The following is a 12,000-nucleotide window of genomic DNA, read 5'->3' on the forward strand; positions in this document are numbered from 1 at the left end:
AGGAACTATGAGGGTTCTAGTGCTGAATTTGGCTTTATTTAAATGGTATGTGGTAAATTAAGGTATTAGAGGAGAAATGGAATAATTTGGAGGTGATTTGGACACAATCGCCAATTAATCAGGTGATCGGTCGAATTTAATCGATACCGCGATTAAGCGATAATCGAACGTATTTTTGCATTTACATATCAAGCATTAGTAATTTAAATTAGTTTATATCAATTTCAGGACAATATAATAAATTTCTTGACTTTGTTATTTGTCAAGGTAGTGAAATGTCCAGAAAAGGCAAAGGAATTGCGCTTGAGGACTATTAGTCCGAGTGCACCCGAAATTCAGATTTTCGACACCTGTGAGTGGACTACCTTCGAAACTTGTTTTGGGAAATATAATGTATTTGCCACCCATTTGAATGAATTATCAAGTTTTTCATGAAAACAAGTGCCTTAGGAACAAGCTTTCGAAAAATGGTTTTATGTTGGAATATGTGATTGCTATGGATTCATGCACTATCGTATTATGATGATATATATATGAATGGAACTAAATTGCATTGTTTTGAAACAAGTGCATCATGATTTTAAATTCTCCCTTGTTGTTGTTGCTTGTTCCCTTCCTTGTTCACTCATTGGGTTTATACTCACCATTTTCAAATTCATGTTTTCAGATCACGAGGCAGCCGTTAACTAGGACGAGGTGTCCTTGTAGACCTGTGTCCATCTTTTGGTAGGTCTCTTGGCATTCGGTAGCTGTATATTAATCCGAGTCACTCCGTTGGAAGTCGAGTGTTATTTTGTTTTGTATAAATGAACTTAATGTAAATTATTAGAATACATGTTGTAGACATTGTATGTAAATTTTTAAGGAGTAATGCCAGTACGAGTTGGCAATGTATATCACTATTTTGATTTAAAGTTATCAAATATGACTTAGTGATATTAGATGGAATTATAAGTAAGATAGATAATAGGCTTGTTTGGGTTTAGTGGATTACGTCCATTGGATCCTTGAGTCGATCATGGCCCGAAATTTGGGTCATGATATTTCATGATGAATCTCGGATGGGTGCCTTCAAGTTAAAAACATATATGCCGGATGGATCTTCAAATCTTGACCCTCGGATGAGCATTTAATGCTCCGTTTTTATTGACTGTGGAGGCCATGCGGGTCTCCAAAGTCTTCTTTTTTTATTTTTATTTTTATTTCTTTTTTCATTTTTTATTTTTTTATTTTTATTAGATTTATTTATTTTTTATTTTTATTAGATTTATTTATTTTTTATTTTTTTATTATTTTTATTTTTATTGAATGGGTGTCTACAATATACTTGATGGGGAAAGATTCATTAAGACCCTTAGGACTGGTCCAAGAAAAGAACACAGCCTACCTACTCAACTTGAAGGAGCTTATTCCAAATTCTCAAATGAAGTAATTTTTAATTTGCTCATGAGGATCGATGGAAAGCTGACTGACCAAGGATAAAAGTTACAGAAAATTGAATAGAAAATCACTGAGTTGGAAAACAAGCTGAAGAAGAAGGAAAGCATGCCCTCTGAACTTGTGGCTGCAAACAACTCTGCAACATCTAACACTACACCAACACAGTAAGGTGCTAAAGGTTCAGCTAAGCTAGTAGAAAAATCTACTCCTCATGTTGGAAGTTATGGCATTCAAGCTGAAGGTTCCACCTACAAATTTGCCAGTCCTGTTCTCCAGACTGAAGACTCTCACCAAGGGGATGATCAGCTAACCAAGACACCCTCTTCTAAACTTCAAAGCAAAAATGAATCAAAACAAGGAATTGGAGTGGTTGGTTTAGAAATAGAGAAACACTAGGCCTCTCCTCCAAATTTAAAGGAAGCTTCCATTATGGATGTCTTCCACCAAATGGTTAAGAAAGGACAAGCTGAAAAAACCACTGCCAGGATAGAAACTCAAAAAGATGGTGGAGATGTAAGAAAAGGAAAGAAACCTACATCAACTCCTAGAGTAAAGGCAAAATTCGGGAAAGCAAAAGCCACTGCAGCACCACCAACCCAAGGAAAGAAGACCATGGCCACCAAGACAGTTTTTCTTAAGAGAAAAAAGTCTTTCAGGTTGGTAGAGAAATCCAGACCAGTTTCAGCCTCTTCTCCTCAAAGTCCAATCCTTATCTCAAACAAGTCCTCACCGAAACCTTTCCTTTTCCTCAAGTGATCACTTCTCCGAGAGCCCTCTCCTTTTCCTCTAAACCCTTTCTATGCCACTGAATCCCCATCCTCTGACACATCAAATGAGTAGAAGCCTCTTCCTTTAATGCTGACAAAAAGGGGGAGTAGGATGGTGAATAAGGGATGCAGGAACCAATGAACAAAATTAAAAAAAAAATGTTAGGGTAGAGGAACCAAGAACCTAGGAAAGAAAAAAAAGCAGAATCAGAAGTAGTAACTTAAAAGAATAGGATATATGAAGCAAAATAGTCTAGGGGCAATTTTGAAATACTTTTCGATTAACTGCTATTTGTGCCATGGTGGCACTTGAACACTTAAGTTTTATTATGTTGTTTATATGGTTGTGTGAAAAGTGAATGCTGAAATGTCTATGTTGTTTAATTGCTACAAATTGAAGTTTGCTGATATTTTGTTATCTTCGTATTTTTATTGTTATGAACAAAATCTGCTGATGCTATGCTGATATTGATTTACAAGCTGATAAATGATTTTCAATATGGCCTTGAGAATAACTTCTGTTTATAAATAGATATAGATGTTGTGCGTAGAATGTTAATTGAATCATGAAGGGAATAGATAAAATCTGATGACTGTATGCTGTTGACAGAACTCTGTTGAATTTTTTATGAAAATCTATCAACATTCATTGCTGTAAATCATTCCAGATTTCTGCACATGTATATACACATATATAATCTAAGTGTACAATGTCATTCTCTCTATATGACAAGAATAAAATTTGCTGGAATAAAAAGTAAGCAAAATATGCACAAACTAAGAGGGAGCATATATTTAGGGGGAGCAATCCTCATTTTCAACAGAAAACTAAAAAGAGTAAAAAGACACTATGCTGTTAATCAAGGAATGTTTTTTCATCATCAAAAAAGGAGAGATTGCTGGCTTTGTTAGTTTTTTATGATAATAAAACATTCTCATTTATTTGTGTCTAATACCATTACTTAAGTGTGCAAGAAAATCAATATATGAAATTAATTAATTAACTCTTCAAAGAGTATATCGAAAGAAAAAGAGGGATAAAAATAACAAGATGCAACTGTTTCACAAGGAGGAAGCTTATTGGTGAAATAAGGAAAAATGTTGGTTGACCAAGTTTCAAATTGGAGGAATGGTGGGTTGAAGAGTTTGAGAAACAGAATCAACTTAGTCGACCAAGTCAGTAGACTAACTATTCTCTGCCAGAATCTGCAACCTGAAACAGAACCAACGTAGTCAACCAAGTCAGTTGACTTAGAGCTCTCTGTCTGTAATTTGAACCAAAGCACTACAAGATAAATTAACGGCTAGAACTCATCCTCAACTGTTTCCAACAAACATAAAACTACCAAACTACCATCAAAGTTGCTTCTCCAAGTATAAAAAGGTCTTCCAACAATTAAAAACAAGTTTTTTAGAAACCTTGAACGAAATTTAAGATATACAAAGTTAAAAAACTAGAAAATCTTCACTGCACTTATCTGCACTTAAATGCCTACTCTTTGCATTTGTATTTTGCACTTAATCTTGTACCAATCAGATCAACCAGTGATCCTAGGTACTTTTTTTTACTACTTTTCTTGTACTCTTAGAGTGAAGAAGTCACTCTAAGGGGTTGTTCAAGCTTGGGATAGCTTGATTGTTGTAGGTTGCGGTTGAGCCTTGGAAAACCACTTTGGGTTTTAGTTGAGCCCATGAAAAACTACTATAAAAGGTTTTGGCTGAGCCTTGAAAAGCCATTGTAAAGCTTGGTGAAAGCTTGTGAATTAATCGAATCTTAGTTGATTTGTTGGGAAAATCCTTGGTTGGATAATCAAGGTAGTGGATGTAGGTCTTAGATCGAACCACTCTAAATTGCTGTGCATCTTGTACTCTGTTTTTATTTTCTTAAGTTTTGAAAATTAGTTTATAATATTGTTAAGAGCCAAATTGTGCTATTCACCCCCCCTCTAGCACATATTATAGGGACCAACACTCAGACTACAGGCACAACCGCAGCTTCAGGTTAGTCGCTAAATAGCTACCAATGTCTGTCTCGAAGCATGTCATGAATCTCCTTATAAGGAAAGATGAGGATATCTATCCCTCGTTTAGGAATTGGCACTTTGTTGATCAACTACATATGATACCATGCAGAGGCATCGGTAGAGATGAACTTTGAACCATCGAAGGAGCCACTGGAGCTTGGTTTGGATCGTTTGGGTGCCAGTCCTTAAGAGTGCAATGAGTGCAGGATTTCAAAGTGAAAATAAAAAAAAATCCAATTAGAAATAATGTGTAAAAATTTAGAGTGAAAAAGAAAGATGAAGGTAAGAGATTTGAAGGAGAATGAAGGATGGGGAATAGGGTTGGCTATTGGAGAAGAAGAACAATGAAAGAGTGAAAAGAAAAAAAAAAGGCTTTTATAAGGTTACGCTGGGCCCCAACCCAACATCACGGTCCTCACTCCACTCATTACACTCGAAGCATTCCACTTAGGGTTTCAGCGCCACGGTGCTCAAACCATTTGTTTTGCCTCTTTGTTCAGTGCCGTGCCTCTCACTTTAAGGGTCGCGGCACTGAAACATCCTTTTTCAGTGTCTTTTTCGCCTCATTTTAGGGTTGTGATGCTCAATTTGAGTGCTGCGGCTTTGATTTTTAAAATTTTTTTTTGAATTTTTTTTAAACCAATTACCTGCAAAAGGAAACAAAAAAAATTAGATTAAAAGAAATAAATTAAAAAACATTAAGTAAAATAAAGATGAGAATAAGTAAGGTTAAGAAGCTTAGGTTGCCTCCCAATAAGTGCTTCATTTATGGTTGTCAGTTGGATTAACTTGGACTCTAGGCCATGTCAAGCAAGTGTATTAAGGACTTTTGACGATTAATTTCGCCTCCCCAATAATGCTTCAATCTTTGTCCATTGACTTTAAATTTTGACCATCTGTCCCCCTAACTTCGATTTTTCCATGTGGAAATACCTCATTGACTATGAAAGGACCAGACCACCTTGATTTGAGCTTTGTCAAAAATAATTTATAGCAAGAGTTATAGAGCAACACTGATTGTCCCGGCTCAAAGCTTCTTACCATTATCTTTTTATCATGCCATTGCTTTGTTTTCTCTTTAAAGAGTTTGGCATTCTCAAAAGCTTGAAGGCAAAATTCATCCAGTTCATTTAATTGCAACAACCTTTGCTCACTTGCTACTTGTAAATCAAAATTTAACTTCTTCACGGCGCAATAAGCATTGTGTTCAAGTTCCACCGGTAAGTGACAAGCTTTGCCAAAGACCAACTTATATGGAGACATGCCAATTAGGGGTTTTGTAAGTAATCTTATATGCCCATAGTGCATCATCCAATCTTTTTGCCCAATCCTTTCTTTTGGGACACACTGATTTCTCCAAAATCCTCTTAATTTCTCTACTTGATACTTTTGCTTGGCCACTCGTTTGAGGATGGTACACAGTTGCAACCTTGTGTTTAACTCCATATTTTGCCAAAAGCACATCAAAATACTTGTTACAAAAGTAACTCCCTTCATCACTAATAATTGCCCTTGGAGTGCCCAATCCGATGAAAATATTCTTCTTGATGAAATTTATTTCCACCTTTGAGTCATTATGAGGAAAAGCTGCCACTTTAACCCACTTGGAGACATAATCAATAGTAAGCAAAATGTATTTGTTGTTGTATGAAGATATGAACAGACCCATGAATTCAATACCCCATACATCAAAAATTTCTATCTTAAGAATGTTGTTGAGAGGCATCTCATGTCGACTTGAGATATTACCCACTCTTTGGCACCTGTCACAATGCGAAACAAAATTGTGAACATCCTTAAATAATGTAAGCTAATACAAACCTAATTGGAGGACTTTTGTAGTAGTCTTTGTTCTTCCAAAGTGTCTTCCATAATCTGAAGAATGGCAATGGTGAAGCACACTTTGAATCTCGTCTTCCGGAACACATTTTCTAAAGATCTGGTCTTTACACTACTTAAATAAGTAAGGCTCATCCCAAAAATAAAATTTAACATCATGCAAAAATTTCTTTTTCTGATGAAAACTGAAATCAAGGGGAATAATATTGCTTACCAGATAATTCACAAAGTCAACATACTACGGAAGTGATTTCTTACCAACTTGAAGGATATATTCATAAGGAAAAGTCTCCTTGATTAAGGTTGAATTCTTACCTTAACCCTCAATCTCTAATCTTAAGAGGTGGTCTGCCACTTGATTTTCTGTTCCTTTTGTACCACGAATCTTGAGATCAAACAAGAGAATCCACCTTATCAATCTTGGCTTATCATCCTTTTTGGCAATCAAATAATTGATAGCTGAGTGATCAATGTACACTATCACCTTTGTCCCCACGAGTTAGGAGCGAAATTTGTCAAATGCAAAAACTACAGCTAAAAGCTCCTTTTCTGTTGTGGTATAATTTTTCTAGGCCTCATTCAAAGTCTTGCTAGCATAATAGATGGAATGAAAGATTTTATCCTTCCTTTGTCCTAAAACAACTCTCATCGCATAATCACTTGCATCACACATTAGTTCAAAACGGAAACTCCAATCGGGACTAATTATGATAGGTGCAGATATTAATCTTTTCTTCAATTCATCCAAAGCAATAAGACATTCATTATTAAACTTAAATGGCACATCTTTTTTCAATAAATTACAAAGTGGTCTAGAAATTTTTGAAAAGTCTTCAACAAATCTTCTATAAAAACCAGCATGACCAAGAAAACTTCTGATACCTTTGACATTTATTGGAGGTGGCAATTTCTCAATTGTTTCAATTTTTACTTTTCTTACTTCAATGCTGCTACTAGAAATCTTATGCCCAAGAATGATACTGTAAGACCTTGACCTTTATAGACTCGTAGATAGAAATATACGCAATATCCCTAATCAAGGGTAATTTCATCATTTTCTCAATAAGCCGATAAAAGTAAGTTTTAAACAATATTATGGCTTAAGTAGGCATAAAGCATAAATGAATGATGAAAATATGGGTGAAATGACAAGGAAATAAAATTTTTGATGATTTTCATTTTCTAGGGGCAAAATGGTAATTTTGTCATTCGAGGACAAAATGGGAATTTTTGAAATTTTACACCACCTGACACTTGTCATGCCGATGGATTTCAGCCATTAACATTTTACATTGTGGATAATTTAAACATTTTATGTGGTGGAGAGAGATTGCTTAATGGATAAGCATTACACATGGACCAATGGAAACATGCCATGTGTCAAGCTTGTATTATTCTAGAATTTCCTTGTAAAATCTATTTAAAACTCTCTTAGTCTCACCCATATGGCCAGCCAAAGCATGAAGTGAAGAGGAAAGGAAAGAACACAAACCCTAGGTGGGAAAATTAAAGAAAAAGTGTGGGATTTCAAGGATTAAGCTAATTTGTGGAGGGGAATTTTAGTAATTTCCAAGGAAGTGGATAAGCTTGGGCCATAAATATCCTCTCCTTCTAGCAACTTCTTGGGACTTCCAGCAGCTTCTTCTTCTTGTTCTCTTCCCTCTCACATTTCTTCAATTCCTCCATGGAAGCTTGATGTGAAGCTTTCATAACTTTATCTCTCTAGCTCTAATTTTCATACCTTGATGTCCTTTTGACTAGAACCCTTGTATTCTTCCACTCTCTCACTTTAAAACCCTTGAAAATGATGAAAATCTTGTTTCCATACTTTCTCACTAGTTAGGTGTTTTAGAGAGAGAAAGAGGAAGCTTTATTAATAGCTTGAGAGCTTTTGGAAAGAAGTTCAAAGTTACAAAGCTATCAAGGTGAGTAGTAAACTAGTATTGGGTTTTAAGTGTTGAGAATGACTAGAGATTTGATTTGTAAATATTTTGTAGTTGAGATTGTTAATTCACTTTGGAATGATAGGAAAGTGAAAATGGATGGCCACTTAAATGGCAATTGAAAGCGAGCTAAAAGTAGCTTTTAGGGTTTGTAGTATGTAAATTGACATTATGGAAATGTTAATTTACTGGTAGGTGCTAACGAAGCCCCATCACCCCAATTGGATCATTAGGGGGATTAAGAGTCGGCTAAAGGCTCAAAGAATACCGGTGAGTGGACTTGCATTTCAAACTTGTTTTGGGGAATATGAAAGATTCTATCCAACTTGTTTTAGAAAATGTACCTTGGGAACAAGCTTTTAGTAAAATGATTTTATATTGTGAAAATGTGCTATACAATGGTTTATGTGTTATCACAATATGATAAAATGTATGATATGCATTGGATGCTTCTTTGCATGTTGTTGTGGACCCGGCTATGTGCGAGTAAGAGTGCACATAAGCCGTTGCTGACCCGGCTATGTGCGAGTAGGAGTGCACATAAGCCGTTGCTGACCTGGCTATGTGCAAGTGGGAGTACGCATAAGCCGTTGCATATGAGATGATGATGATGGGAAGGTGTACATGATGATTGATATATATATATATATACATATATATATATATATATATACATATATGATATATGGTTGTAAATGCAAATATGTGAGCATTTGATTTGTTGAAATTTGGGAGTTTACATGTGTTACATGTTGCTATTATTATTTTAGCAAGATGACTTATTTTAAAGGAAAATGAGACTTTTTCTTTGATTTTCTAACTCTCGCTGCAGCGAGAAACTCTCGAGTTTGAGGGCCTTCACCAAACCTGGTTTTCATTGCAGCGAGAATGAAGTTTGCTGCATCGAGAAACTTTCTGTCCATTTTGGCTAACTTGTGGGTTTTGCTATATTTTTCGATTCTTTGGTACCATAGTTGAGTATGGATCTTTTAAGTGATTTACTCATGAGGGGTTTACATGAGGGGTTCTACTAAGAACTAGAACAAATTGCATTATTTTGAGAAAATGAGTGTATCATGATTTCGATAAACATTCCTTATGGTATGCTTGTTCCCTTCTTGTTTGCTCACTGAGTTTATGCTCACCGCTTTCAACTTCATGTTTTCAGATTAAAAGACAACCGGTAACTAGGACGAGGTGTCCTCGTGGACTTGTATCCATCTTTTGGTATGTGTCTCGGCATTTAGTAGCTGTACATTCGTCCGAGTCTTTTCGCTAGACATCGAGTCTCCTTTTGTTGTGTATAGACGAACCTAATGTGAATTATTAAGATACATGTGTAGACAGTGTATATACACTTGTTTGGTATGCCAGTATGAAGTGGCAATGCTTAATATTATTTTGATTCTAAGTTATGATATATGACTTAGTAGTTTATGATGGAATGATGAACATGTTAGATTAATTGGCTTGCTTGGGCTTAGTGGACTACGTCCATTGGGCCCATGCGCCAGTCATGGCTCAAAATTTGGGTCGTGACAGATATCTTCTCACACCATGAAGTGACATTTCTCCCAGCTAAGCACCGAATTTATTTCTTCACATTTCTTGATGTGAACCCTAAACCCTAAACCCTAGCAAGTTTTAAAAGCCAATCATCAAAATTATTTCCAAAGACAGAAAAATCATCCATAAATACCTTCAAACATTTCTGCCCCATGTCTATGAATATGGCCATCATACATCTCTGAAAGGTGGCCAGTGCATTATATAATCCAAATGGCATTCTTCTAAAAGCAAAGGTGCCATAAGGACTTGTAAATGTAGTCTTTTCTTGATCTTCAAGGGCAATAGCAATTTGGTTATAACCAAAATAACCATCTAGAAAACAATAATATGCCTTACTAGCCAGATGATCCAACATTTGATCAATGAATGGGAGAAAGAAGTGACCTTTCCTTGTAGCTTTGTTAAGCTTACGGTCCGTGCATACTCTCCATCCAGTCATAGTTCTTGCTGGAATGAGCTCATTATTGTCATTGGCAACCACAGTCATTCCCCTTTTCTTAGAAACACATTGAACTGGACTCACCCATGAGTTATCAAAAATAGGATAAATTATTCCAACATCTAACCACTTGATGATTTCTTTCTTGACTACTTTTTTCATGATAGGATTCAATCTTCTTTGCTGTTCAATTGTGGCTTTGTGATTTTTCTCAAGGAGAATTTTGTGCATGCAAAACGAAGGGCTAATTCCCTTAATATCAACTATGGTCCACCCTATTGCTTTCTTAAATTCTCTAAGTGTCATCAGTAACTTCTCCTCTTGCATGTTAGTAAGAGCAACAAAATAATAACTAGAAGGGTAAAAGATTTTCCAAGAAAAGCATACCTTAAGTGTGCAGGCAGAGGTTTGAGTTCCAAAGTAAGTGGTTTCTCAATGGAGGGCTTAGAAGCTGGCATCAAAGAAGTTGAAACATCTAAAGACTCAAATTGATGATTAGTTCTAAATTTGGAGTGAGCATTTAACAAACTTGAATAGTCAATAAATTCATCATCATACTTGTTAGAGTTAGCAACTAAACATGCTTCAAGAGGATCATTGGGATTTTCTTCTAAGAAAACATCTTGTGTAAAGTCATTTACCACACTCATAGAAAAACAGTCTTCAAATGTCACAGGCAATTTTAAAGCTTTGAAAATATTAAATGTTACTTGTTGGTCTTGAACTCTCAAGGTGAGTTTACCTTTTTTAACATTAATCAAAGCTCTAACAGTTGCTAAGAATGGTCTCTCAAGGATGATTGGAATTTGCTTATCGTCTTCCAAGTCAAGAATTATAAAATCAATTGGTAAAATAAATTTATCTACCTTGACAAGAACATTTCCAATAATTCCCCTTGGGTACACATAAGAGTGATCACCAATTGCAAAGTAATAGAAGTGGGTTTGCATTCCCCCAAACCAAGTTTCTCAAAAATTGACTAAGGCATTAAATTGATACTTGCATTTAAATCACTCAAAGCTTTCCAATGGGTCAAGAATTGCATCATTTTCGGTTCTATAGCGTGAGTTATGACCAAATTATTGAAGCATATGCTAACAGACTCCTAGGTCTTTTAACACTTTACTTTCCAAAATTAAGCCCAATTCCTTTAGTTCCTACGAAAAATATAAAAAATTATAAATAATAACCAAATAAAAAGAAATAACATAAAATTAAAATAACTCACTTAAAAATAAACTAAATATAAAAACAACTAAAAATAAGTAAATTATAATTGAAAATTAAAGACTTAGCTAATATTTAATAACAAAATTGGAGTAAAATAATTCTATAAAATAGAATTATCAGTCAGGTGTAATGTTGTTGATTTCTCACGCAAGTGCACGTATCGTTAACAAGTAATATAGTAATGAAGTAGAGTATCGTTCCCACGGAGAATTGTTTAATTCTTACTCTTAACTACTAAAATTATAACACCCTAATTTTATCCAAACAATTAAAATAAAAAAAAAAGACAAATTAAAACTAATAAACTAAAACTAAAATTAAATATTAAATAAATCTCACTTAACTACCAGACCTAAGATTATAATATCCTTCAATACTTCATCTGATTATTGTCTCTCTCACTTAACTCAGTTTAATGGATTAAATTACTAACCTAAAGTCCTAAATTATTTACAAGTCTCTGTCGAGTTTTTTATAAAAATATTTCTCCCAATTAATTTACTACATGTCTATGCCATGCAAATTAAATAAGAAAGATTCATTAAGTTTGTGCTCTAATTTTGGTTACGTATGGCTTATAGGTGTATGTCTACCCTATATGCAAATCAAACCACCTAATCAACTAAGTGTATTCGATCATACACTATTCCATTCAAGGTCTACCTAAATCTCCTTCGTTAAGGATTAACCTAGGTTTCCAATTCAATCTAATTGGTGATCAGGCAATTAGAAGCATTAAGAACAGAATA

The 12,000-nt window shown here is 34.9% G+C and overlaps 1 protein-coding gene across 1 annotated transcript; it reads right to left on the reverse strand.

Annotated features, from left to right (window-relative positions):
- Positions 1–5,480: 5,480 nt before the first annotated feature.
- LOC148763674 (uncharacterized) lies at positions 5,481–10,971 on the reverse strand. Its single transcript, XM_088804603.1, has 2 exons — positions 10,409–10,971; positions 5,481–5,994 (listed from the first exon to the last, which is right to left on the reverse strand). Exons 1-2 carry the CDS (start codon positions 10,969–10,971, stop codon positions 5,481–5,483), a joined length of 1,077 nt encoding a protein of 358 aa, XP_088660729.1.
- Positions 10,972–12,000: the final 1,029 nt, after the last annotated feature.

The sequence above is a fragment of the Theobroma cacao genome, chromosome 3 (genome assembly GCF_053813885.1).
Source record: "Theobroma cacao isolate CCN51 chromosome 3, ASM5381388v1, whole genome shotgun sequence".
In the NCBI taxonomy this organism is placed as follows: domain Eukaryota; kingdom Viridiplantae; phylum Streptophyta; class Magnoliopsida; order Malvales; family Malvaceae; genus Theobroma; species Theobroma cacao.

Excerpts from the sequence above, each read along its gene's own strand:
- LOC148763674 (XM_088804603.1), bottom strand. The coding sequence starts at position 10,971 with ATGCAAACCCACTTCTATTACTTTGCAATTGGTGATCACTCTTATGTG. Across the intron at positions 5,995-10,408 it reads CCTCTGCCTGCACACTTAAG|GTGCCAAAGAGTGGGTAATA; the intron begins GTATGCTTTTCT and ends GCATTGTGACAG.